This window comes from Ailuropoda melanoleuca, chromosome 4, assembly GCF_002007445.2.
Source record: "Ailuropoda melanoleuca isolate Jingjing chromosome 4, ASM200744v2, whole genome shotgun sequence".
Taxonomy (NCBI): Eukaryota; Metazoa; Chordata; class Mammalia; order Carnivora; family Ursidae; genus Ailuropoda; species Ailuropoda melanoleuca.
In genome coordinates this window covers 86,218,248-86,245,082 of record NC_048221.1, presented here as the reverse complement: position 1 = coordinate 86,245,082, position 26,835 = coordinate 86,218,248, and the positions used below count along the sequence as shown (strand labels likewise).

General features: G+C 47.3%; 1 protein-coding gene across 9 annotated transcripts in view; it reads right to left on the bottom strand.

The window, feature by feature from the left end:
• LOC105238736 overlaps positions 1-26,835 on the bottom strand; it is a 254,903-nt gene that overhangs the window by 153,659 nt on the left and 74,409 nt on the right. Inside the window, exons 6-10 of one of the 9 annotated variants that reach the window (XM_034659204.1) lie at positions 11,619-11,767; positions 10,729-10,786; positions 4,142-4,393; positions 966-1,109; positions 370-523 (exon numbers count right to left, since the gene is read on the bottom strand). In XM_034659204.1, coding sequence (XP_034515095.1) covers positions 510-523; positions 966-1,109; positions 4,142-4,393; positions 10,729-10,786; positions 11,619-11,767 — 617 coding nt within the window. In that variant the 3' untranslated portion in view covers positions 370-509. The other 8 variants (XM_034659207.1, XM_034659210.1, XM_034659209.1 and 5 more) reach the window with 8 other exon arrangements.

Below are 26,835 nucleotides of genomic sequence, written 5' to 3'. Positions count from 1 at the left end.
GTCCCACCTCTCGGCGGCGGCGGCCTGGCGACCGTTTGCGCGGGGGATGCTGCCCCCTGCTGGCCGCATGCGAGGACGCAGCAGGGCTGCCGCCTGGACTGGGCGGGCTACCTGCGAGGGGCAGCTCTCAGGGCAGCCACAGTCCCACCACCACGCCTGGAGGACAGGTGGGGGGAAGCGGGGGGAGGGAGAGACCTGGGCATCAGAAGCCCCGAGTTCGAATTCCGTCCCCAACACCCTCTAGCAGTAGTACTGGCTGCCTCAGCCCTTCTCAGCTCTAAAATGCTGTCAACTCTTCAAAAGTTCTAGAAGGAGATGAAAGTAAGAGGTCTGTCGTATAAATAGCTCTGATATCCCTCCAAGACCTACCTGTGCTTCCAAAAGCTTCCCTGGTCAGGTCTTCCTCAGGAGCCGCCAACTCCAGGGCATGCGCTGGTGAAGCCGTGGTGGTTATGGACTGGAGGGGGTGGGGGGATGGCTCAATCCCGGCCCCTAAAGATATCCAGGTCCTAATCCTTGGAACCTGTGAATGTTACTTTATTTTTTATTTTTTTTTAAAGATTTTATTTATTTATTCGACAGAGATAGAGACAGCCAGCGAGAGAGGGAACACAAGCAGGGGGAGTGGGAGAGGAAGAAACAGGCTCACAGCGGAGGAGCCTGATGTGGGGCTCGATCCCATAACGCCGGGATCACGCCCTGAGCCGAAGGCGCCGCTTAACCGCTGTGCCACCCAGGCGCCCCTGTGAATGTTACTTTAAATGGCAAAAGGGATTTTGCAAGAGTGATTAAATTAAGGGGGTTGAGATGGGGAGATAATCCTGGATTACTCAGGTGAGTCTTAAATGTAATCACAAGCATCCTTACAAGAGGGAGGCAGAGGGAGATTTTACTACAGAAGAGAAAGAAAGCGGTATTACAAAGGAACAGGGGGGAGGGAGGGGATTTCAGAGGTTACTGCTTACTTTGAAGATGGGTAAGGGGCCAGAGGCCAAAGAATGCAGCTCTAAAAACTGGAAAAGGCAAGTAAATGGATGTTCCCCTGGCAGCTCTCTTGATACCTTGATTTTGACCCGGTGAAATGGATTTCAGACTTCTGATTTCCAGAACTGTAAGAGAATAAACATGTGTTGTTTTAAACCATCGGGTTTGTAATAATTGGTTACAGCAGCAGTCAGAAACTAGCACATGGCCTTCTACTCTCAACTCTTGTGTTAGGCAGTTGAGATCAGGCAGTTAAAAAACTAGAAAGACCCCTCCTCTACCCCCAGGGGAAGTTTATAATCTCCCTCTCTTGGGATTTTAAGAAGCAATGGCCAAAGAGACATTTCACCAGGGAAAATAAATGAATGACTAATAAGCACATGAAAGATAATCTGTCCGTAGCATTAGGAAGGGTAGGAATCATTAAAACCACAATGAGATACCACTTCACACCCACTAGGATGGCTATAATAGAAGACACTAACAAACTTTGGCAAGGATGTGGGAAAACTGGAATCCTCATACATTGCTGGTGGGATGGTAAAATGGTGTGACAACTTCTGGAAAATAATTTGGCAGTTTCTTTAAAAGTTAAACAAAAATTACCATATGACCCAACAATTTGACTCCCAGAAATCCATCCAAGATAAGTGAACATTTATGGGGTGCCTAGGTGGCTCAGTCGGTTCCACTCAGCATCCAACTCTTGATTTCCTCTCAGGTCATGATCTCAAGGTCGTGAGATCAAGCCCTGCTTCAGACTCGTGCTGAGCAGGGAGCCTGCCTAAGATTCTCTCTCTCCCCCTTCCTCCCTCTGCACCCCCACCCTGCTCATGTGTGCTCTCCCTCTCTAAAAAAAAAAAAGTAAGTGAACATTTATGTCCAAAGACATGTTCATAGCTATATTATTTATAATAGCCAAAACCTGGAAATAATTTGTGTGTTCATCAACAGTGAATGAAAATGTGGTAAATACAATGAAATATTATTCAGCAATAAAAAGGCAGATTACTGACATGCTACAATATGCAAGAACCTCAAAAACATTATACTAAGTGAAATCAGACACAAAAGACCACATATTATACAATCCCAGTTATATGAAATCTCAAGAGGTAAACCCACAGAAATGGAAAGGTTAGTGGTTGCCTGGGACTGAAGGTGGAAAGAGAGAATGACTACAATATATGCAGAAGGGATCTTTTCGGGGTGATGACAGTGTTGTAAAATTGGATTGTGATGATGGTTGCACAGCTTATTGAAAATAGGTGCCCACAGTTCCTGAAAATGCTTCAGGGAGGTAAAGGGAAAATGGGCATCTTGTTATTAATGAGGTAACTTTCAGACCCCGCCCAAGGGCAGGGGTTGGTTGCCAGGAGGACCAACCGTGTGATTAGGGAGTTGGAATGATCAGTCCTACCTCCCATCCCCACCCTCCCGCCCCCACCCCCGGGGAAGGAAAAGGGGCTGGAGGCTGAATCAGCCAAAGCCCAATGACTCAATCATGACTATGTAATGGAGCCTCCAAAAAAACCCAAGGGTGATGGGCATTGGGGAGGGTATGTGTTGTGGTGAGTGCTGTGTGTTGTTTAAGACTGATGAATCAAAGACCTGTACCTCTGAAATAAATAATACGTTATATGTTAATTAAAGAAAAAAAAAACCCAAAGGGACAGCTTTTGGTCCTTTTTGGAGAGCCTCCACACTTGGGAAACCAGAATGCTTCCATGTGCCATCAAGCCACGCCCCAAGGTCCATGAGGGCAGAACTTCCTTTGTTTAGGGCCTGGCCCTACGAAACTCTTCATCTGGCTGTTGACTTATATTCTTATCATATCCTTTAATAAACTGGCAAATGTAAATAAGACATTTCCCTGAGTTCTGTGAGCAGTTCTAGCAAATTAATCAAACCTAAGGAGGAGATCACTGGAACCTCCAACCTGTAACCAGTTAGTCAGAAGCACAGGTCACAGCCTGGGGCTTTTGCCTGGTGTCTGAAGTGGGGGGTGGGCAGCAATCTGTAGGACTGAACCCTTAACCTGTGGAATCTGATGGCATCTCCCAGGTTAAGTAGTGTCAGAATTCACTGGATTCTCTGATGCCCTCAGGTGCCTGAGAATTGCTTTGTGTTGTGTATGGGGCAACTCCAGCATTGGAGTTAGGTTTGGGAATTTTTTTTTTTTTTTTGACAGAAAGAGAGAGAGAGCGCAAGCCAGGGGAGAAGCAGAGGGAGAGGGAAAAGCAGACTCCCCGCTGAGCAGGGAGCCTGACGTGGGGCTCCATCCTAGGACGCTGGGATCATGACCTGAGCCAAAGGCAGACACTTAACCGACTGAGCCACCCAGGTGCTTCATTGTCTGGGAACCTTTAAAACAAAAGCTGACCACCTCATTTTTAAAAGATTAAGAGCCAAACACTAGTGGTAGATTTAAAAAAGATGATCCACAGAGTTCTATTTCTTTTAATATACAAAAGGGTTTCTTTTTCATTTGGGGTCAAGCTATAGGGCCCTAATATCAACCTGGCACACAGGGTGGTAGAAATAGAACAGAATACAGAATGTCTCCATAATAACAAATTCATAATCCAATAAAATACAACCAAGTATGAAGGAAAAAGAATCAAGAGTTTTCATCCTCTACTTTTAAAGGAGTTTCTTTTTACCTAAAAAGGGAGAAAAGTGCTGAGGTTTAGTTTTTTAGGCCATGTTAATAGTTCCCTAGTCTGTCCATTGATAAACTCAACTTTTTAAGTTGGTACCATGTGCGTCCTGACCCCCTGCACACCTCCTGTGGACCACACACGTCACCTGAAGTGTCTGGGTCTCCAGAAGTCTACCTCAGCCCTTGGCTGAGATTAGAGGTTGAGTCCCGATGTAAGACCCCCACCACCACCACCAAACACAGAGGCCTTCTCCCCCAGGGAGATTCAGGAACCACAACACAGTGGAATCATAGAGAACAGAAGTGACAGGCAGAATCAGATTCAAGGCAGTTCTTCCTAAATTCATGAGTGTTTGATTTGATGGCACAGTGAGGTTTTTACCTCCGAAGGACAAGTCTCCTCCCACCCTCCTTTCTAGAGGCAGCAGCTACCCCAGAGCCTCTCGGATTGCTCCACCCACACCTGTGGGTTCCTGTTTTGAGGAACATTCTTGCCTTGAGCACCATCTGGAACCTTGGCATGAGACTTAGGCTGGGAAGGGTTGAAGGGAAGGTATCTGCAGAGGGCCATCACGTCAAAAGCAGGTGCTATAGGCAGGCTGTGGTGCCATGTTCTGACCCAGAGAATTTTCTTAATGTGGGTTCTAGTCAAGAGCCAGATGAAGCCAACAGCCAACATGAGCAAGACTGCAGTGAACACAGCAACTCCAACCAGAAGGTCCAGGAAATTAAAGGGTAAGTCAACTCCTGAAATACAAAGAAACATTAAAAAAAAAAAAAAAAAGAACCAAATGACAGGCTTATATTCCATTATCTAACGGACTCTCAAAAGCACCTTCAGAGATTTATCTATTCTTATCCCTGGTCCCTAGCATATTGCCTGGCACATCAGTAGGTACTTATTTTTTGAGAGAATAAACAAATGAACTGACGGCTAATATTTTATCAAAGGCAAAGTCAGACTTGGAACAAAATGAACCTGGTAATGTAAAGACTTGTTACCAACTTTGGCTATATAGCTCCCTCAAGAACCCTAATCATACATACAGAGTTAACTTTGAAAAATGTCCCACATCCTTTTGCGTTGTGGATTCTAAATTGCCTATGAGCTAATGACTAAAAGTCTTCCATCTTAGGCATATAAGAAATTAATTTTGTCTATTTATAAAAAGACAGAAACTGTTAAATTTGATGCCGTTCACCAAGAGAAGCACAAGAGCCAGGTGTATTCCAAAATGTATTCTATCATCATGTAACTTACTATAGATCCAAAGAACTGTAACTAATTTTGCATACCATCTAGAAACTATCTTTAGAGCAAAATCCACAGATGCCGGATTCCTGAAACTTCAAGATGGCTGCCTCATAGAACTTATTTCAACTTAACTCTTGTCACTGCAGGCAATGGACTGAATGTTTATGTCCTTTCCAAATTCATATATTGAAATTCTAACCCTCAAGGTGATGGTATTAGGAGGTGGAAACTTTGGGAGGTGATTGGATCATAAGGGTTGAGCCCTCATGAATGGGATGAGTATCCTTATAAAAGAGGCCCAAGAACCTTGGCCCCTTCCACCATGTGAAGACACGGCAAGAAGATGGATGTCTAAGAACCAGGAAACAGGTCCCCACCAGACACTGAATCTGCTAGTGCCTTGATCTTGGACTTCCAGCCTCCAGAACAATTTCTGTTGTCTGTAAGTCACCCAGTCTATGGTATTCTGTAAGAGCAGACCAAACAGACTAAGACATTGCGTTATCTGGATGCTTGGAGGGCACAGGAAGAGAAAAAACATAGAAAAATTACATATTGTCGGTCACAAGTAGATTCCTATTCATAAGATATTCAGTTAATACATACTGAGCCTGTATTTTGTGCCAAACTCAATCTTCCTTTGAATATAAAAACTAAGAAACACACACACATAAAAACCCAAAGAACTATGCGAACAGCATTGCAAGGTCACCCACATGTCCTTAGAGTCCAATAGCATCTTTGTTGGAATTTCAACATCTGATATTCAAAGACAGACAAAACCTTTTTTTTTTTGATTTTTTTTATTATATTATGTTAATCACCATACAGTACATCCCCAGATTCCGATGTAAAGTTTGATGCTTCATTAGTTGCGTATAACACCCAGTGCACCATGCAATACGTGCCCTCCTTACTACCCATCACCAGTCTATCCCATTCCCCCACCCCCTCCCCTCTGAAGTCTTCAGTTTGTTTCTCATAGTCCATAGTCTCTCATGTTTCATTCCCCCTTCTGATTACCCCCCTTTTCTTTATCCCTTTCTTCCCCTACCGATCCTCCTAGTTCTTATGTTCCATAGATGAGAGAAATCATATGATAATTGTCTTTCTCTGCTTGACTTATTTCACTTAGCATTATCTCCTCCAGTGCCGTCCATGTTGCAGCAAATGTTGAGAATTCGTTCTTTCTGATAGCTGAGTAATATTCCATTGTATATATGGACCACAGCTTCTTAATCCAGTCATCTGTTGAAGGGCATCTCGGCTCCTTCCATGATTTGGCTATTGTGGACAATGCAGCTATGAACATTGGGGTGCATATGGCCCTTCTCTTTACTACGTCAAAGACAGACAAAACCTTTGACATCTATTTGAACCCTTTGTTTCATAAGGGTGTTCAAGACACAAGGACTAAGGTCCCACAACAAGTCAGCGAGATGAGAAAGAGAAATCATGTCTATTGATCTGCCTGTGGTGGCACCAGGCAGTTCATATTATTTCAGAGGTAACTGCACCAAGTGAATTACCATCACCAGCAATAACTCCTTTAAAAAGCTAAGGGCATCAGCTAGTTCATTACCAACTGCTCTGTGCCGAACCTGCTCAGAAGAAGCTCACTCAAACCCATGTAAGACCCTGCCCAATTTCATCTTTGGTAAGAAAATGTCTAAACCAAGGGCATGACAGACAGAGCCTTGGCGAGACAACCAGATGTTCAAGGTAAATTCTACACACACCTACTCTGATCAGTCAGGAATGGCATCCTTCATGGAAGTGCTCCGAAGCTAAGTTTGCAAAAGAAAAATCAGTACAATGAAGAGTCTTACAGTAAATGGTTTACTACCATGTTCCAAGTTCTAGAACAGTTTCTGGACTTGGCATCCTTCAGAGAATGTTTGCTTTGGTGTTTGTGGCCACAGGTATCATATTGAGAGCTCAGCCCTGACCTAAGGATGGTACAGATCTCATAGGAGATCCCGGCAGCTCATAAGCGTACAAACGAGAGGGCATCTGGGCAACCAATGCCTTTGTGAGGAGTGTGCACAGACAGCATGCCAGGCTGCAGGGTATGGTCTTCATACTCCTTTTGGCAGCGACACTGGTAAGAGCCAAATCTGTTCATACATTCTGCTCCATTATCACAGAACTCCAGGCCAATTTCACACTCGTTCACATCTAAAGATAGAAGAATAGACTACTCTGGTTAGTCTCACTATCTGGTCCCTTCTGCCGTACTATCCTCCAGACTATTCCCAAGACTCATCATCTGCCTTTTTCCACTCTGCTGGTCTCATGCTGTTCCTTGAACACATCAGGCACAGCCTTGCCTCAGGGCCTCAACAGGTGGAGGCCTCCTCACCCTGCTGGCTAGCTGCATGGCTATCTCTCAGGTGTCTTCTCAACAAGGCTTTCCCTTACCACCTTTAAACTACTATAATGACCACATTTCTCAATAGAACGTATCAACTTATCAGCTAATATACTGTATAGTTTTCTTGCTTGTCTCCTGGCTAAACTCTAAAGCCCATTGAGAAGGAATTAATCTTTCAGATTCACTATTGAACCCCGAGTACCCAAGACAATGCCTGATCCATAGTCGGAATGTAATAAAATAGGACATAAATAGATGAACTAATAGCCAACCCTTCCTCGGACTGGGAGGCAAGCCTAAGTTTTCCATGATGAAGACTGAGAAGGGGCCTTCTCTCCTTGGGAAATGACATGGACTAGCACCAGGAGACTTTTCCTACTTACTCAATCCTGGCTGAATCATGCCTAATGTTCCAAGCATAGTAAATACCGACTGCCACCAGCTGCCAAGAGACCCATCCATACTTTGAAGAAAGGGGCCTCTTTTCTCTACCTTATGGTCTTTTCCATCAAGTAACGAGTCCTAGTTCTTGTCTGTATAAAATTTTCTCTCTTGGGGTGCCTGGGTGGCTCAGTTGATTGATTAAGCATCTGCCTTCAGCTTGGGTCATGATTTCAGGGTCCTGGGATCGAGCCCCACGTCCGGCTCCATGTTCAGTGGGGAGTCTGCCTATCCCTCTTCATCTGCTTCTCCCTCTCCCTCTTCCTCTCCCCTAGCTCATGCTCTCTCATGCTCTCTAATAAATAAATAAAATCTTAAAAAAAAAAGTTTCTCTCTCACATGAAAATTTAGCCTGAGGAGGTAGTTTTTAATCACATTCTCCCTAGAATGTTAGCCGCTCTAGTTCGTTGTAATTTACCAAATTGTTCTCCATTTACAAGGCAAGGGAAAGTTGTGTCAACTTCTTGTCTGACACTTTAGTTTGGTTTTTTTTTAAGATTTTATTTTTAAGTAATCTCTACACCCAATGTGGGGCTCCAACTCACAACCCCCAAATCAAGAGTCACACGCTCCACTGACTGAGCCAGCCAGGTGCCCTCTGACACTCTAGTTTTAACACTTGATAGGATTTCCCCCCTTTATTTCAGGTACTTGGACTATATATAAATGAATTAGGCTTTCCCACCCCCCAAAATGGAACCACCACATATGAACACATCTTGAATAAACAACTAAACCTCCAGAACATGTACTTTTCCATTCCAGTCAGCCTGCCTCGTCATTTTGGGATGAATAGTAGTCCTTTTCTCCTAAGATCTGAAAGCAAAAGGAGAGATTGTATGAGACCGCCTTTGCTCTATTACAGCTGGTCAACACTCACCACATTCCTACCAACTGATTATGGAGGCTACTTTCAGCCCAGAACACAAGGGAGTGTTGCCCCTTCCCCAAAAAAAGGTCTGGCACACCACAGCCCTGGGTAGATAGCTGTTGCTTATCTCTAATGGAGTGTCTTTTTCTGAATAAATTTTAAAAACAGAAGTTAAAGGCAACTAATTCCAGAAAAGAACTGCTACGTGACAATTATCATTAAAGTCAAGTCTTCCTAAAAAATGGAAAGAAACTTACTATCTTATGTTCCCACTTTTTGTCTATCTGTAGCATTTGCTACAGATCTCCTCCTTTTTGAAAGAAAAAGGAAAACCCACAATGCTACAGAGCCCACACACATCAGCGCGTGCACTCCATTTTTCACAGTTATGCTGTATGCACACAGGTTTGTCTATTTTCAGAGATTTGTATTTGCTATAGTCTCCTAATGGCTCGAAAGGAGTCAAGTAGAGGGTACCATAATTAATTTGAACTTGTTCATCACTCATATTTCTAACTTTTATTATAATAATCCTGTGATAAATATAATGGTATATGAGTTGTCCAAGTTCTATCTTTCTGGGATTTCTAGAAGTGGGATATGTGGGCCTGAGAACCATTTGTTCTGAGCTCTTGATGTGTCTGTTACCCTGTTTTCCAGAAGGTGCATGGTAATTCATAGCCTTCTAAGGAATGACTCATAACCAGTAATACTTGCTAGACTGTACTACATGCCACGAACTGTTCTAGGCTCTTCGTATTAATTCATTGAATCTTCATAACAATCTTATGAAGTACTATTATTCCCATTTTAGAGAAGAGGAAACTGAGGCACAGAAATTATGCCAGATCCTTTTACAGGAAGAAAATTAGTTTGAGGAAGAATCATATTGTCAATTTAGGGTGAATATTGAGGGGAAGCAGAGTTACCACAATTACTGATGCTCGTGAACAGCCTAAGACTATATCCATCTGAACTCTGAGGACATAGGGAGTGTGGCATAGGTGCTCTTTTGTACCATTTAAGTAGCTATGGTCCTTCCCCTGAACAGTTCAGGAACCCATTCAGAGATCTGACAGTAATGCAAATAGTAGTAGTACCCCAGTCAATTAGGTCTCAGCAAGTTAGAAACTTTTAGAACTAGAAACTTTATGGACTTGATAAAGCTAAGAAAACAGATTCGAAATGGGGACTTTATCCAAAACTCTCTTAGGAACTCAGCTGGGACTAAAGCCTAATAACCTACACCCTAGTCTGACATCTCTCTTTCATGCCCGTTGTCCCTCAGCTGTGTTCCCTGAACCCTGCCAGAAGGCAGACCAGCAAGTCAGTATAGAGGACAGTTTCCACCTGGGTAAGGGCCAAAGGCCAGGAGAGGGAGAAAAGGGAGGAGGGAGAGGGAGGGTGGCGGAGGGGGAAAGGAGGGTGGAGTGGGGAAAGGAAGAAAGAGAAAATGCAAACGTACAGGGGTAGGGACCCCCACCAGGCACTGCTGACCTGTCTCTAGAACAAGAAGGGTCTGTGGGCTCACAGGTACTTAGTCCAGTCCTCAACTTACCTCCTGCTTAGTTTCTCTCACCACAGATTTTAGCACTTTGAAAGAGCCCCCACTCAAAGACTCTTTGAGGTGCTCTGACTCAATCCTCACTTTAACTCAGACATCTGCCAGAGAGAGGAGAGAACAAACCCTATCACCAAAGCACACCGATACAGTTTTAGTCTCACAAGCCTCTTTGGGACTTTTACCCCCGACCTGACCCGAAACGGACTCTTGTCGCTTGCGTTTATGTTTGTGTTTACACTAGACTGCAGAACGGGTTCTCAGACAATGGCCCCAGGGCCACGCTGCTATTCAGGTTAGGCCTGGAAAATCCAAAACCTTCCACACAATACAATAAAAAGGAATTGAGTTTGAGTATTTGTAAAGTTGGAGAGGCACATAGCTTGAAATCTGGATCAGAAAGGCTAATTTCTGATCCATTTCCTGATGTGAGTAGTGTAAATGATACTTTGTGAATATGCTCAAACATAGAGCCGCTCTTCCGCTATTGGCTTACAAGACAGCCTGAGAGGATCCACGTCTGTCAACATGATTAGTGGGGTTAGACTATATCTAGTGCGCTCCAATTATGAAATCTCACCTTTTGGATTATGTTGAAACACAGCCACTTCCAGAAAATGGGTAAAATATTGTTGTATCTTCATGAGTCACAAGAGAAAGTAAAACAGAAATTAGTTTTGCTTTACTACTTATATGCATCAAATTCCTAGTGTTTCAAAGTTAATGGCAGACATCGTTAATGATTTTTCTTTTCGTTAATGATTTAAATAATAGATGAAACATATTCAGCTCACATTCTGTGTCAGGGTACTGATGTTCAGTATGTTCTGTATAATTACATCAGTTAATCCTCGGGGCACCTGGGTGGCGTGGCTCCATTGGTTGCGTGTCCAACTGTTGGTTTCAGCTCAGGTCATGATCTCAGGGTCGTGAGATCAGCACCACGTCAGCCTCCCCGTTCTCCCTCTCTCTCTGCCCCTCCCCTCTGCTCACACACACACCCTCTCTCAAATAAACAAAGAAAATCTTTTTTAAAAAATCAGTTAATCCTCACAACCCTATGAGGTACTATCATTTCCATTTTACAGAGTATAAAACAGAGGTTAAATGATTTACCAAAGATCACACAGCTAGAAGGCTGCAGAGCCAGAATTTATTGTTTTTAAAGATTATTTTTTTTAATTTATTTATTTGACAGAGAGAGAGAGAGAGCACAAGTGGGGGGGTGGCAGGCAGAGGGAGAGGGAGAAGCAGGCTTCCCGCCGAGCAGGGAACCCGAAGCAGGGCTCCATCCCAGAACCTTGGGATCATGACCTGAGCCAAAGGCAGACGCTTAACTGACTGAGCCACCCAGGCGCTCCATGCAGAGCCAGAATTTAAAACCAAGCTATCTGGCTCCAGACTCTGCACTTAAACCAAAACACCTTGTGAGTCTGTATGTGTGTTTGACTTCCTTCTCAGTTACCTCACCTGTAAAATGGAGACCCTATCACCAGCGTCAAGAGGCCTGGGGGGCTGGCAGCAGAGCACCAGGAACCGCAGCATTCTATATAGTGGAGTCTCCTCTGGCATCCACTCTTTCTCCCATGACCAAAGACTTATTATTTCTGAGAAAAAAACTGAGTCAAAGAAATAATCGTGATAGAGTTGGAGGGGACCCAAGAACCTGCCTACGACAACCACCTTTCCTCTCTTCTTTGGAGGGTCACACTCCCTTCTCTGCTTTCTTTGGTCACTTATAGCAATGAGTATGCTGCTCACAATGCAGTCAAATCCATCTCAAAACAGGGGAGTAGCTTTCTCAACAGTAAAAGAAAAACTCCAGACAGCTTTTCAAATACAGCAGCTGCCAAGTTATCTCTTTCAATAATCTTCAAGACTCCCTCTCCCCTGATAACTCTTACTGGGTTCCAGATCGACAAAGCTTGTCAAAGTTGCCTTCAAAGTATGATATTCAGAACAGAGCTGTGTCAGGCAAGGGATAAGTACAACAAAATAAAGGAGGATTATCACCTCCCTTGATATACATCTTCTACTTCTATTAATATGACCCAAGTTTGTGTTCTCCAAACAGTGCTAAAATAGCCATGCCTGTGATACCATATCTCAAGTCCTAATCCCAATTACCCTCCATTCTCTAAAGTTGCCTCTTGATACTGACTGACCAAAAAGCAACTTTGGAGAAAATAAGCACACTGATAACTCTCTAGGCCAGAGCAGAACATGGCCATGAAACCAAGGTTTTGTGACCCTCAAGCCCAATAAATGATAAAAACAATCACAAGTCAAAGTGTTCAAGCTTCAAGGTTTGAAATGTTATAAAGCCCTAAAGTCTAACTCCATCAACTCCTGTTGCTAACTTTGAGGCTGCTCTGTGTTTCCAGCTCTTCCCACTTCCAGACTCTATAGGATCATACGTCCTAACCCTCTTGTGTTTGGGCGCGCTTGGTTGTCACTTCCGGACAGTAGCGTTTAAGTGCTATGCCAAGACAGACCCTCCAGAGCTCTTCCTCTCTAATAAAGCGACTGACGGCCATCAGGCTGGGTACCTGAGGGGCTGTGAGGAACAGAGCCCACCTTGCCCAATGTGACACACTGCAGCCTGAGTGAAAAATACATCTTCCTTTATTTTTAAGCCACTTGTTACCACAGTATAACTTAATGTGTTCTGACTCCATTATTAAATTCCTGAAAGGAATGGAGTTGCCCCCCAACATTTCCTAGATCCTTCTCATACCACCGAGAATCTACTAAGAGCTGACACTCACCCAATCCTTTTCCTTCTTTTTCCTGATGGGTCTTCATAATTTTCTTTGGTGTGAAAATGCTTAGGATTATAGAAGCCCAACTGCCACTGATAAGCCAGAAAGAACTCATCCTGAAGTCTGAGACAACAGCTCTTTCCAGAAGCTATGGCAGCCACAGAGGCTATTACCCCCTCTGTGACCCCCCAGCTCTCCAGCTTCAGAGATGAAGGAGCCACGTGACCCGTGAGCCCAGAGCAGGGAAGGGTAGTTGAAGAAAGGGAGAGAGAGATCTTCAAGGACAAACTAAGACTCTGTGTGGCCCTGTCATTCAGTTCAAGCTCTCCTAGGAGCAGCCTCCTGCTGGGTGAAACAAGTTCACTGCAGGAAGGGTCAGCCTGGAAAACGAGGAATTCTGTAAACAGCTTCCAAGCAGACACACCTCCGGCTACAACGTGCAGTCACGGTTCTGGTACAGGCCATGACAGAAAGGAATAGTGCCAGTTTATGTAAGAAGTTAACAAGTTGCTATCATTTTGATTTCTGCTCTGCTGAGCCCCCAGCAAGCCCACGTCCCAGGCCTGTGTGGGGCGGCCAGCCTTTCTGTCCATTAGTTACATAATTACTTCAGAGACTCCCCTCAACCCCCTCTCCCACGCTTGGGGGGCCCAGGGTCCACAGCACGCACTTACCAAGAATAGAATATGCTGCCTGGGCTCCCCCTCACCCCCCTAACTCCCCAACTTTGAGGAAGACAAGTTTAAGTTCAACCTGATAGGATTCAAAACCAAATATTTTGGCAGAGCAGGGTCGGGGGTAGTCAAAAGATGGGGAAAAAGTACCTATTTTCCTGTCAGGTATCCCTTGATGGGAATAAAGAAAGCATCCAGAACTGAAGAAATGCCTTTAAAGCCTTTTTCTTTTTTTCTTTTTTTTTTTTTTAAAGATTTTATTTATTTATTCGACAGAGATAGAGACAGCCAGCGAGAGAGGGAACACAAGCAGGGGGAGTGGGAGAGGAAGAAGCAGGCTCACAGCGGAGGAGCCTGATGTGGGACTCGATCCCGTAACGCCGGGATCGTGCCCTGAGCCGAAGGCAGACGCTTAACCGCTGTGCCTCCCAGGCGCCCCTAGAGCCTTTTTCAAAGCCACTTCCCCTCACTGCAAGCCCTTCCTCACCAGGATTCCATAAAGTCTAGTCATAAGCTTTTGTTCAGTTGGATTTATCATTGTATTTCCTGAAATGTATGAAGTTCCTAAGAAGATACTCCAAGGAGAGGTGACATTCATCTGACAGTTACAAGCTGTGTGCCAAGAACTTTCTGGGCCCTAGCAATAGATACACTAGGGAACACATCATGTGACACTCACATTCCAGTGAGACATGCAGTAAACAAGAAAGCTGCTGATAGCAATGAGTGCCCTGAAAGAATTCAACAGGGTGATGTGACATTAATGGTTGGTGGCATCTGAGCTGAGACCTAAAGGGACAAAAAGGAGTCAGGCAGGCCAAGGGCTGTAACCATTACAGAAGTCAGGAAGTTAGGCTTGGTGAGGGATACAGCACAGGCAAGTTTCCATGAAGGGAAGGCAAGGCAAACCTCAGACCCAGTCCTCTAGGTCTGCCTCACTGCTAAGCAGCACTTCACACGACCCAACTTGAGGTTTCAGTACTGGAGTAACCCTTCCACAATCCTGCACGACAGGATGGCAGCCCGCTGTTGCCAGTCCTTCCCACGTGCTGCTGTCCGTAACCAAGGTTGAGATGAAAAGGCCATCAATGGTAGGATTCTTCACCACTCAGCAGGGGAAGGAGGCACTGGGGAGTTGTGCCTTGCGTCCTGGCCTTGTTTGGAGTTAGGACTGCTGAGGGATTACCTGCGGCCCCACACAGCAGGCCATGGGGCTGGGTGACAACCTGGAATGTGGTACTCTCACCCTTCCAACCTGAAGGTGTGGCCTGGCCGTGGCCAGCTGGTGGAGGGTCCTGGGTGGTCTGAGGCTCAATCCTGACTTCCTCAGCACTTCCCCAATCCAGGGGCTCTTCTGGGAGAGATCTGCTCCACCAGGGGTCAGGTGGGGGTCCAGGCCGTCTCCCATGGTCACCCTGCACAACATCTGAGCCATTTCTTTAGCTTTCTTTTCAAGGGCAGCTGCAGACCTTGATGCTGTCTTCTCCTTGCTTGGAAAGAACTGCAAGGACTTGGAGGGCCATTCTGAAGGGGCTGGCAGTGGACAATTCACCAAACCATCCAATACAGGTTTACTCTGCAATTTGGGCTTCTAGAAAGCAGTAGACCCCTTCCTCCATCCCATGCCTTGCTTAGCTGGAGCCTTGGGGCTATGAAGGTTTCATCTATGAACAAAGGCTCTTCTTCCCCATCAGGGAAAAGGGAAAGGGGGGAGAGATGCCCTCTAGTCCCCATGACTTCCTCATCCCTCACCCCTCATCCCAGCAGTCCCCTCAACCTCTGCCTTTCTGCTTCCCAGACCCACATGGGTCACACTCGGGTCTGAGATGGTTTCTAGCCACCATTTTGGGGCCAGGCCAGAGTGAGGCTGCTCACTACCAGGGGATTCTCTGCTTCCAGTGGATTCTCTCCTGGGCTCAGCAAAGACAGAGTACTGGCCTCGGAACACACTGCTGCTGGGTCTGGAGGTCAGTCTCATTGAAAGTAGTATCACATGGACTGCCGGTGTCCGTGGGTCAAACAGCAGACTCCCAAAGCGTCTGCACACATGAAAGGCCTTCATTTCCTCAGTTGAGGAGACTCCCTGGACCATGACCTCGTCCTGGCTCCCGGCAGTTGTCAGGGCAACAATCCAGGCATGTAAATGACAATATATCTGTTGGGCCCGGTCCAGATGGTCCAGCTGGCTGGACAGTTTCTGTGGCAACCAGAACTCCCCACAGAGATCCCTCAAAACCAGACAGTACCTTTGGATTGCAACATACACTACTCTGATGTGTTGCCTCTCCTCTGTGGAGAAAGGAATGATGGGAACGGGAGTAGGAAGGATGAAGAAGGAACCAGGTTGTAGAAGACCCAGCTAACAAGTGTGAGAGAAGAGCACTATAAATTCAACCCTATTCACCCCCAACGAGACCGAAGCCCCACCTTGCGCTATGCTTACGGGACAAAGCTACCGACTTCTCAGAAGGCTCTCAGCTCCTGTGTCACCACCTCCAGAAACTTCCTGCCTACTTCCCCATCCCTCCCCCCTTCTCTGGTTGACCACAGTGCCCTGTGAGTCCCTGTGCCCTGACAGTGGTCACACACGGCATTTGTCATGTTGCATCTGGCCATCGGAAGTTTGTCTCTAACACCGTACTGTGAGCACCTGATTCTAGAAACAGGCCACCTCCCAGTCGCTGCTGCCCCACAGCACACTCGGGTGCCTGCTGGATGCAGTGTGGCTGTGCAGTGCTCACGGCCTCTGCTCCCGGAGAGAGAGCCAGAGATAGCCGGGGCTGAATGCAAACTCACTTCCCACCCTGACCCAGACCTGGGAAGGTGATGAAGGAAGCGGACTATCCAACCCGCGGTTCATCAGCAAGTACGGCAATGGTGGTACTTGGAATACCCGGCAAGGTCTCTAAGAGGCCCTTAACGGGTCTTCTACCATCCTGATGCAGACTTTCACCAGCTGGGTTGCATGTGAGTCAACAAAGACTCCCCTTGGGCACCTGGGTGGCTCAGTCAGTTAAGCGTCTGCCTTCAGCTTAGGTCATGATCCCGGAGTCCTGGGATCGAGTCCCACGTCGGGCTCCCTGGGAGCCTGCTTCTCTCCCTCCCTCTGCCCTCCACTCCTGCTTTCTCTCACTCTCTAGTGCTCTCTCATATAAATACAATCTTTTTAAAAACAAACAAACAAAGACTCCCCTCATCCATCTACCATTGGCCTCTTCCTTTCCGCTGCCCCTGTCACATTTCCCTGGAGCCTCTCCCTGTGGCCTCAGTTCTCAGAGACCAGTGCCACTAACCCTGGCACCGAGCAGCTCTGAGCAAATAGGCGAGGGCCCAACATCTAGGTTCTGTGAGAGCCCCTCTCTGCCCTGCAGTGAACCAGGTCTAAGACTTCAGGACAGGACCCCCAGACAGCCAGACAGCCCTGAGGCCAAGCACCGTGAAGAAAGCTGGCTATAGCCTTAACTCCCTAGAGAGACTGGGAGTTTTATTCAATTCTGCAGAAGTAAGAACTGCCAAGTTTAAGCAGCCATGGCAAGAAACTACTGAGAGAATACCTGCTCTGGCACTCTGGGTGACTGGGAGCTCTAAAGCACTCTGCCCCTACAGAACCGGGTCATGAGTAGTGCATATAGCAGATTTCTCATTTGTAAGGAGGAGGGCTCCATGCACCCTCCCCCACCTGACTCTCCAAAGAAAACCAGGAGGGAGTTTGAACAGCAAGAACTTTCTAGAGACATGCTGGCCTTAGGGTGGTTATGGACACGAAGGCCTGGGGCAGCAGCAAGATGGGAACATGGGTCTGGGACTCCTGCCACAAGGAGAGCCCTGGGGGGACTGGTGTGCTTCCAGCTTGGTGCCTAGCAGCCTACAAACAAAAGCGCATCCTCTTTCAAAGCAAGCACTCCAGTTTAGGCCTAAGGCAGGCGTCCATAGACAAGTCCAGCTGTTACCTGCTTTTGTAAATAAAGCTTTAATTGAATATAGCCAGGCCCATTCATTGACATGAGTGTTGGAAGTGTTCCATAACCTGTCTTGCCCTGTGCACTAGCTACTAGATACATGTGGCTATCAAGAACATGAAATGTGGCTTATGTGACAGGAGAACTGAATTTTTTAAATTTAAGTTTAATTAATTTTAATATAAATAGCCACATGTGGCTAATAGCTATCATTAGTGCAACATGGTTTAAGATCAAGCACTTTAAGCAAGAGACAAAGTAACCCAATTTATACTCAAAGACTTCTTGGGATTATCAGATAAAGATAGTTATATGGAACAATGTTTAAAGAAATAAAAGACATAATCATGGGGCGCCTGAGTGGCTCAGTTGGTTAAGCATCTGACTCTTGATTTTGGCTTGGATCATGATCTCAGGGTTGTGAGACTGAGCCCTGTATCAGGCTCTGCACTGGGCATGGAGCCTGCTTAAGATTCTCTCCCTCTCCCCCTGGCCAGCACACCCTCTAGGAAGGAAGGAAGGAAGGAAGGAAGGAAGGAAGGAAGGAAGGAAGGAAGGAAGGAAGGAAGGAAATAATCAAAGCAAAAAGATATACTGGGAGGGGCACCTGGGTGGCTCAGTTGGTTAAGCAACCAACTCTTGATTTTGGCTCAGGTCATGATCTCAGGGTTATGCAATGGAGTCCTGAGTCAGGCTCTGTGCTCAGCAGGGAGTTTGTTTGAGGTTCTCTCCCTCTGCCCCTCTCCCTACTCTTGCTCTCTAAAATAAATAAATCTTTAAAAAAAAAAGACATAATGAGCACATTCAAAAATAAGTGAACTTACAGAAATGAATAATTGGAATAAAATTCCATGACTACTAATGTCTGCAGTGTACTTGAAATTCATCCAAACAGTAAGATGAATAGATGGATAGACAGATGGATGGATGGAAAGACAGATAGATATAAAGTATGGTAAAATGTCAATAGTAGAAGGCAGGTAGTGGGTATATGGCTATTTATTGCAAAGGTCTTTTAATTTGGTCATATGCTTAAAAAATAATAAAATGTCAGAAAAAAAAAAACTACTCCTGAACCAAATAAAGCACCTGTGATGCAGCACAGAGACAAGACATGAAAATACGTGAGAAATTAAGAGAGTCTTGATATTTAGGGGTGCCTGGCTGGCTCAGTCAGAAGAGCATGCAACTCTTGCTCTCAGGGTCATGAGTTAAAGTCCCACATAGGGTGCAGAGATTAGTTTTAAAAAGAGAGAGAGAGAGAGAGTCTTAGATATCTAATTGGAGCTCCAGAAGAAACAGGTAGAGAATGGAGGAGAAGAAATATCTGAAGAAATGGTTACAAGTTTTTTTGAGCAGATGAAAAACATGCATCCACAGATCCAGGATGCCCAGTGTGGTAACTAAAGATGGCCATAAAAGTGTTGCCACTCTACTCGTGGAAAGGTGGAGTCTAACCCTTCTGTCCTTGAAACTGGGCTGGCTGCGGTGACTTGCTTAATTGCCTGCCCCAGGAGATGGGTAGATTGCCAGGGCTCAGCATCCTGTAAAGTGAGCCCTTTGGAGGGCTGGATGGCCATTTCAGTATGTTCTTCAAGGGTCTCCCTGGAGGAGGCCACTGCCCAGCTGGTTTGCTGCTCTGAGACTAACTCCCAGCTGTAGTAGCAAATGCCTTTGGCCTGAGGGAGCTTCACTTCCAAGGGAAGAACCAGAGAGTGTGACAGCCAGAACCTGGGAATAACTCAGAAGCAAAAGGATGCAAGGTACCATCCAGCCTTCTTCCCTCAAGAACGTTTGTTACTTCTGTGCTCTCTCTGCCGTAGGAGAAGGTTGAAAATAAGTTCCCACTTCATCTTATGTAGTGAGGACCAGGCACTGCCACACTAGAAACCGTATCTTTGGGCTCAGGACAGGAAGTACTCACTAAACTTCTAGAAACTAGCTCTGCTCCAATCAGATTTGGAAAGAGAGCCAGACAAGCCAGGGAGCTCGCAGAAAGTTTGGACTGCAGCTCCAGGGAGTTCAGCAGAGAGACCAGCAGTCACTCTGCTCTTTCCATGACTGGCTAAACCCTGGGGCATGGCTGGACTCAGGGAGGCAGGGAAGGAGTCTACCTCCTAACTCCTCTCCCTGCTTCTACTCTTATGGAATGATCCATTCTGTGCCCCAATTTCTGTTCAGAGATACCACATCATTTACATCTTCAAAACTCTCCAGAAGCCTGTCCTCACTCAAAATCCTGACACCTGAGCAGGATCTGTAAGGCCTTTCATGATCTGGCAATTGTCTCTTGTCTCTTGGACCTGCGTCTCTCCACCTTGCTCATTCCTCGGCAGCTGCATGGCTTCCTTTCTGTTCTTAAAACATGTGAAGCTCATTCCCACCTCAGGCACTCAGCATTTCTGCTCCACCTCCCTGGGGCACTCTCCCTCAAGTTCCTTATGTGGCTTCTCCCTCATTTCAACCAGGTGTCTGCTCAAATATCGCCTGAGAAATCTTCTCTAACCACAGTCAAAAATAGTCCCCTCCCCATCACTTTCTTAGGTTCTTCCTCCCAGAACTTAGAACTACTGGAGGTCCTTATGTGTAATGAAGGGACAAGTACCCCCACTAGCACACAAGCTGCATGGGAGAAGAGACTCTGCTGCATCCCTGGGGCTTAGAATACAATAGCGTCCGGCAAATGGCAGCTGCTCACCAAATGCAGGCTGAATGCGTGAATAAGCGTCTGTCAACCATCTGACACTGTGTCACCTGGACAGGACGTAAGGACAGTAATCATAAGACCAGTGGAGGGACCCAAAGGGAGAGTTTACAACATGGGTTACACAGATCTCACGCCAAACACGTCCCTTGTTTCTGAGGATAATAACCAGAGTCACTCAGGCAGACATGGATCCAGAATAGGACAATGGCCTTCAGACTCCAGGGAGCATCAGAACCACCACATGCAGGGCTTGGAAAGATTACTGGGCCCTACCTCCAAGCTTTTTTTTTTTTTTTTAAAGATTTTATTTATTTATTTGACAGAGAGAGAGGTAGCCAGCAAGAGAGGGAACACAAGCAGGGGGAGTAGGAGAGGAAGAAGCAGGCTCCCAGCAGAGGAGCCTGATGGGGGGCTGGATCCCAGGACTCCAGGATCACGACCTGAGCCGAAGGCAGACACTTAACAACTAACCCACCCAGGTGCCCCCCTACCTCCAAGCTTTGATCGAGAAGGTCTGGGGTGGGGCCCGAGTATTGGCATGTCTAACAAGTTTCCAGGTGATAATGATTCTGGTCTGGGTACCTCACTTTGAGAACCATCAGTGTAGGTCAAACTACATAAACACCTTGGTTCATTTCTGCCCAGAGAAGCCCAGGGGGGGACTTTTTGGAAGAAAGCCAACACGCCTACAGCTCCTTACACCACATGGATGGTGATAGCAGATCTTTGCTCATCATGTGCCATCCCCCCTCTCAACATCTGTGCTAATGTTTGTGGAAGGGACCCCTTACCCTCCTAGCTACTCTGCCAAACTCAAGCCTCACCTCCTCTGTGGAGCTCTCCATGACTACACTGGCTCATGATACCCTGCCCTTCCTTCCCCTCCCACCTGTTCAACTGCTCTTGGGGTTTAGACACTACATCATCTTTCTAATCATTACCTTTCCTAATCATGACATGCTTGACTCACTTCATCTCAGACCAGAAGCAGAAGGGCAAGTCCAGATTGCGAATGTTCCCTAGGTGTGCTCAGAACCATGGCTGGAACAAGATTCCACCCAGCCTGCGGCTGTGTCTCCCTACTACCTGGAGGTGACGCCCAGCCTCAGGAACTCACAGCTCACTGAGTAGTCCTCAGGGGTATCTAGGGAATCCCAGGACAGGACTTCATTCTGGGTCAGCTGGAGACAGAAGATGGAAAGGACAGTGGAAAGTTCACTCTTCACCTCCAAAGCTTCTAAATCCAGGCTTGCCAGAAATACACCACGAGCAGCCTTCTCTTCAGTTCCTTCCCCTGGGGCCGACCCAACAGATGTCAAAGGCAGAGTGTGTACCAGAAGCCATGCAGTTGAGGGTCAGCTCCCCCTGGAGCCACCAGGTGGCCAAGCAGGTGTTACTGTGGTGGTTCTCAGCACTGGCTGCACCTTAGAATCTCCTGGGAAGTGTGTAAACATCCCTATGCCCAGGTCGCAAACTAAGTCAGGATCTCTGGGCATGGGACCCAGGCCTCGGTATTTTGAAAACTCCCCAGGTAATTCCCATGTTTAGTCAAAGTTGAGAAAAGCTTCTGTATTCTCTCTTGATTCCAGGCCCTTAGAAATGTCAGTGTAGACATGACAGAGTTCTCCATCTTAACTGGATCATTCATTTGGATCATGGTCCTAGTGCTTGGGTGTCCCAGGTTGCTCATCTCTGAGACACAACTCCATAAGGGGATAAGAACACTTAAAGAGAGATCAATTACCAGGCCAATGGACTTCCCCTGAGGACCCAACCTCAAGATTTTATCTCTGCATTGAATAGTGTTGTCAGGTTTGAGTTTCTAAGAAGGCCAAGAGCCTTGCCCCCAGCCCTGACCCTTATGACAGAGTTGGTTGTAGGAAGCGGGTGGACAATCCTCTGGGGACAGAAGAAGCTCAGCAGGGCTCTGATTCTAGTTCCTCATCATTTCCTGCAGTTTGGGGGTAAAGATAGAAGTAGAAGACACCAGAATCAAAGAATGAATCCTGTCTTAGAGGGGTCATGATTGAATGACCACTTCCTTGCTCATTTCCTCAAAGGCCAAAGTCCCAAAATGTGGATGACACCATAGACTTTATATCCATTCTGTAAACACACCTGACCTGTCTGTATGCCTACAGTGTCGTCCACCTGCTCTTCCAGAGCTCTTTTGCCTGGGTCACTATTTCTTTGCCTGACGTGTTGGCCGAGCCTCTCCCACAGATGACAGGTGTCCTGAGGTCAGTGACTAAGCCTTCCTGGGCCATAACCCAGCCTCTGGCAGCCATAACCTTGCAGGGTCTTCAGAACACTGATGGGTTGGTAAAAAATACGGGCAAAAATGTTTGGAGAAGAGGTAGGCTGTTCTTTCCCCTCTCGGGTCTCTTTTGAGAAGTAAACATGATTAAGGGCACAGTGGGCAACATGCAGCAAGCACTCCACTTGGGGTGGCTATTACGAGTGTCACTCACCACGACCCAGAGGCCCGAAGTCTGCAGGACACATGCCTCATGGTAGGAACAGGAAGCCCCTGTTTTCCACAGAGGGCTTTTCTCATGGCCCCTCACTGCCTCACCTTCCCACTCATTTATGTAGCAAATAGCCCTGGGAACCTACCCCTCTGCTTCACCCCCCTTGCTTGGGGGAACCCAAAGGGGTTCTGAACAAGTTGCTGATATGCTGTTTGAGGGTCTGAGGCCAGCCCCACCCCCACACGGGCACAGCTGTGTGCCACCCACTCCTGAATGTCCCCTTCCCCCCAGGCTCCCTAAGTGCCACTGGGTTGCAGGCGGTCTCTCCCTGCACCAAGAACTGGATGGTCCCTGCATATTCACCACCTTCTTCCAGGGCCCGAGAGCCAGGCCTGATGTGCGGCTGAACCTGAAACCTGACTGCGGATGTGGGCCCTGGGGAGCTTCAATTCTAGCCATCAGGCCAGAGAGGGGAACCATGGGGAATAAGGCTGGGGTGGGGGCAGGGGCCCCATTCTGACCAGGGCTGCCCTCCCTCTCCAAGCAGCAGGGGTCTGAGGCCAGACACAGCCTCCACAACCTCTTCCTTTTGGGCATCCTTGCCCTGAGGGGTGACTACCGAGGCACCTGTTCTGCACTGTGCAGTAAAGGGCAGGATGACCCACGACAGCTGGATGTAATCAGTCCTGGGGATCACACCAAAGCTAAAGGAGTCACTTCATCCCACCCCCACTCTAACAGCCCTCACCAGAGGCTCACAGCAGAGGAGACAAGCCTACAGACTCCCCACTTACTTCTCAGCGATCTCATCAAGAGACTGGGCAAGGCTAAGGCTGGGGATTCCCCTGGACTGAAAACAAGATGGATCTGCAAACTGACCAGAGAGTCACTTGTGCCCCTTCCTTCCTGCCCAGTGCCCCCCTCATCCATGAGCTCTCCTCGGAAACAACTGGATACTCTCCTCTCCCACAGGAACCTGCTGCCAGGAAACCAGGGGCATCAGCTCTTGTCACCTTTGTGTGATTTCAGCCCTTAAGTCACCTCTCCCACATAACCGCCTGGGCCTCTGATTGGACAGCATGACCTGAGCTGAAGGCAGGTGCTTAACCGACTGAGCCACCAGGCACTTTTCATGGTCACGCTTTTCCTGAGTTGAAGAGCTCCAGGCGTGGGGAAACTCTGGAGGAGACATGGGGAGGGGAATGGGGTGGGGGGTGCACATGTATCCTCGGGCCCTGAAGCTGTATCATCTAAGTGGATCCTGTCAGCTCAGGCTCTGCCCCCCTGAAAGGGTTGGCACACCTTACAGTTATGTCCTTGGTCAAGGTCGCTCCTCCCTCCACGCTTCTCCCAGGGTCATCTCTATAGCATACAGCACTTCTACCGCCATCCATGCCCCATAGTCTCAAATCCTTAGCTCCACCCTGAGGTCCCTGAATACCATGCCTGAATAGCAGGCTGGTTTCCACCCCACATGTAGGTCCCCTTCCCCACACCTCTACTCCTTCCAGAGCTTGATCAATAGTACCCTGGTCTCACCAAGCCTGATGCCATGAGCCATCCCGGCCTCCTGGGACATTCCCTGCTTTCCACAGCTGTTTTACCTGCCTGACACTTGCTGTCTACTCCCTCACCCTCTCCATCCATCCCACCATTGCCTTATGGAGCCCTGGAGCCCTCACTTGCCTATGGTAATATTGTATGATCAATGCGACTTCAGGGAACTCTTGTGCGTGGTTAGAAAAGATTCTCCTGGGGCGCCTGGGTGGCATAGCGGTTGAGCATCTGCCTTCGGCTCAGGGCGTGATCCCGGCGTTGTGGGATCGAGCCCCACATCAGGCTCCTCTGCTATGGGCCTGCTTCTTCCTCTCCCACTCCCCCTGCCTGTGTTCCCTCCCTCGCTGGCTGTCTCTATCTCTGTCAAATAAATAAATAAAATCTTTAAAAAAAAAAAAAAAGAAAAGAAAAGATTCTCCTGCTTAGAAAAGATTATTCAAAAAAACTTTGGTTTTTAGAAATCAGTATAACTTTTATCATTATCAAAAACTTTCTTTTAGCTTTTTTAACATGAAGAATTTAATATAAAGAATCGGTAACTAAGCCTCAATTTGTTGACTATCACCAATAATTATCATTCTGAGAAACTATTGGGCAACATTTTCAGCAAGGAGAGCTTTTAAAGTCCGAGGGCCCAGCACTCTCAGATGCCATTTATATATATACTATGTTAAGCGTGTTTAAGTGGCACACTGTTCATTCAGGGGCATTAAGTACATTCACGTTGTTGTGCAACCACCACCACACCCACCTACAGAATTCTTTTCATCTTGCAAAGCTGCAACTCTGTTCCCATGAAACCCTAACTCCCCATTTCCTCCTTGTCTCTGCCCCTGGCGCCCTCCCTTCTACTTTCTGTCTCTAGGAGTTGGACAGCTTTAGGTATTTTCCATAAGTGGAATCATCTGAAGCCTGCTTGAACATCTCGAGCTTTTGACCTTGATCTCTCCTTTGCCTGCAATGCCCTCTCCTGACTTTTAGACTCCCACTCATCCTTTAAGATCCAGCGTGTCTCCTCCTTTGAAGCATTCCTTGACTATTAAAGTCAAGTTCATAATCTCCCTCCCACTCCTTGGCATTCCCCACTAAGCTAGCAAATACTTCAGTTTGCACATACCTGCAATGATTTACTTCCATAGACAGAGAACCATCAGGCCAGGGACCCCTTCCCATGCCTTTTATTCATCACCAGGCCTCAACACCCTGCAGAGTGGGGCTCATTAACTGAATGATGAACCCATCTCTCCCTCAGCTCCATCAATCAAAGACCAACAGATGTCCTGGGATCCCCCTGTACCACCTAGGACCTCTCTACTGCCCTGGGCTCAAGACCTCTGTTTTTCATTTCATTGGGTTGGGAAAGAACAGTTCACCCGCTTCCCAGGAATCCCTGCAATGTGCCCTAGTGGCCTACACGCCACTGGCCAAGATCTGGGTTCTACGGGGGAAGTGCAGACAGGGTCCCCACGACCAACAAGATGCTGCCGAAGATGTGCAGTGCTCCTTGCTTCTCCCCAGCCTGGCCGAGATGGAGAGCCGGCAAAATGCTGAGCAAGGCCTAGAGCGGCTCTGGCCGGCCCGCACCTGCTGGCTCTGGGGTGGCCTGTGGGCTCGGCTCATGCCACTGCTGCTGCTACCACTATCCCCATCGTGACCCAGCCTGGCGTCAGGCGGGTGGCTGAACCATCTCAGGTCAGCAGCAAGCCTCTACCACACCTTCCAGCTTTCCCTATGGAAATGAGGCCATGTCCATGAAACTGAACACGGGACAGAGGCAGTAAGTTTCTGTTCCCCGGTTCTGGAACCTGACCCTTCTCTCTGAGGGAACAGTCCTTGCCAGAACTTCTACTCAGGCCCAGTGTTTAAATCAAAGGCGACAGGCCTTCATTGACTATCTGGCTAAGAGAAATGCCTGGAGTTGACGGTATTTCAGGTCAAGCGCTCCTGATGCTGGCTGGAGCAGAAGCCACTCTTTGCGAAAAGAGTAGCCAAAGACAGTCTGCGTCAGATTTTCTGGGCAGAGAGGGAGGGGCTTGTTTGCTAACACACAGATACCTGGGCCCCACCCGGATAATCCCATCATCTGGTTCTGAACCCCTGGGGAATGGGGGTGGGGGTCCATTAATCTCCCTAATTAACAAGCTCCCACCCCACCCCCAGGTAACTCTTGTGCTCACTAAAGTTTGCAGAGCACTGCCTGCCCAGTCTAACAGCAGTCAATTCAACATGCTTCACTTTCCTAGAGCAGGAAAAGAAAACTCATTTCTGTCCCAGGGTCCAGATTTCAGTAGAAGTAAAAGAGTCGCAATCGTTAAACCACCTGCCCACAAGTGCAGTGGTCGTGTGTATGTCTCCAGAAACCCTATGCATGGGTGCGTGGGAGGGTGTGGCGGAGGGGGGGCTTTGCCCTTGAAGGAGGTTATAGAAGAAGATGCAGGGGCGCCTGGGTGGCACAGCAGTTAAGCGTCTGCCTTCGGCTCAGGGCGTGATCCCGGCATTATGGGATCGAGCCCCACATCAGGCTCCTCCGCTATGAGCCTGCTTCTTCCTCTCCCAC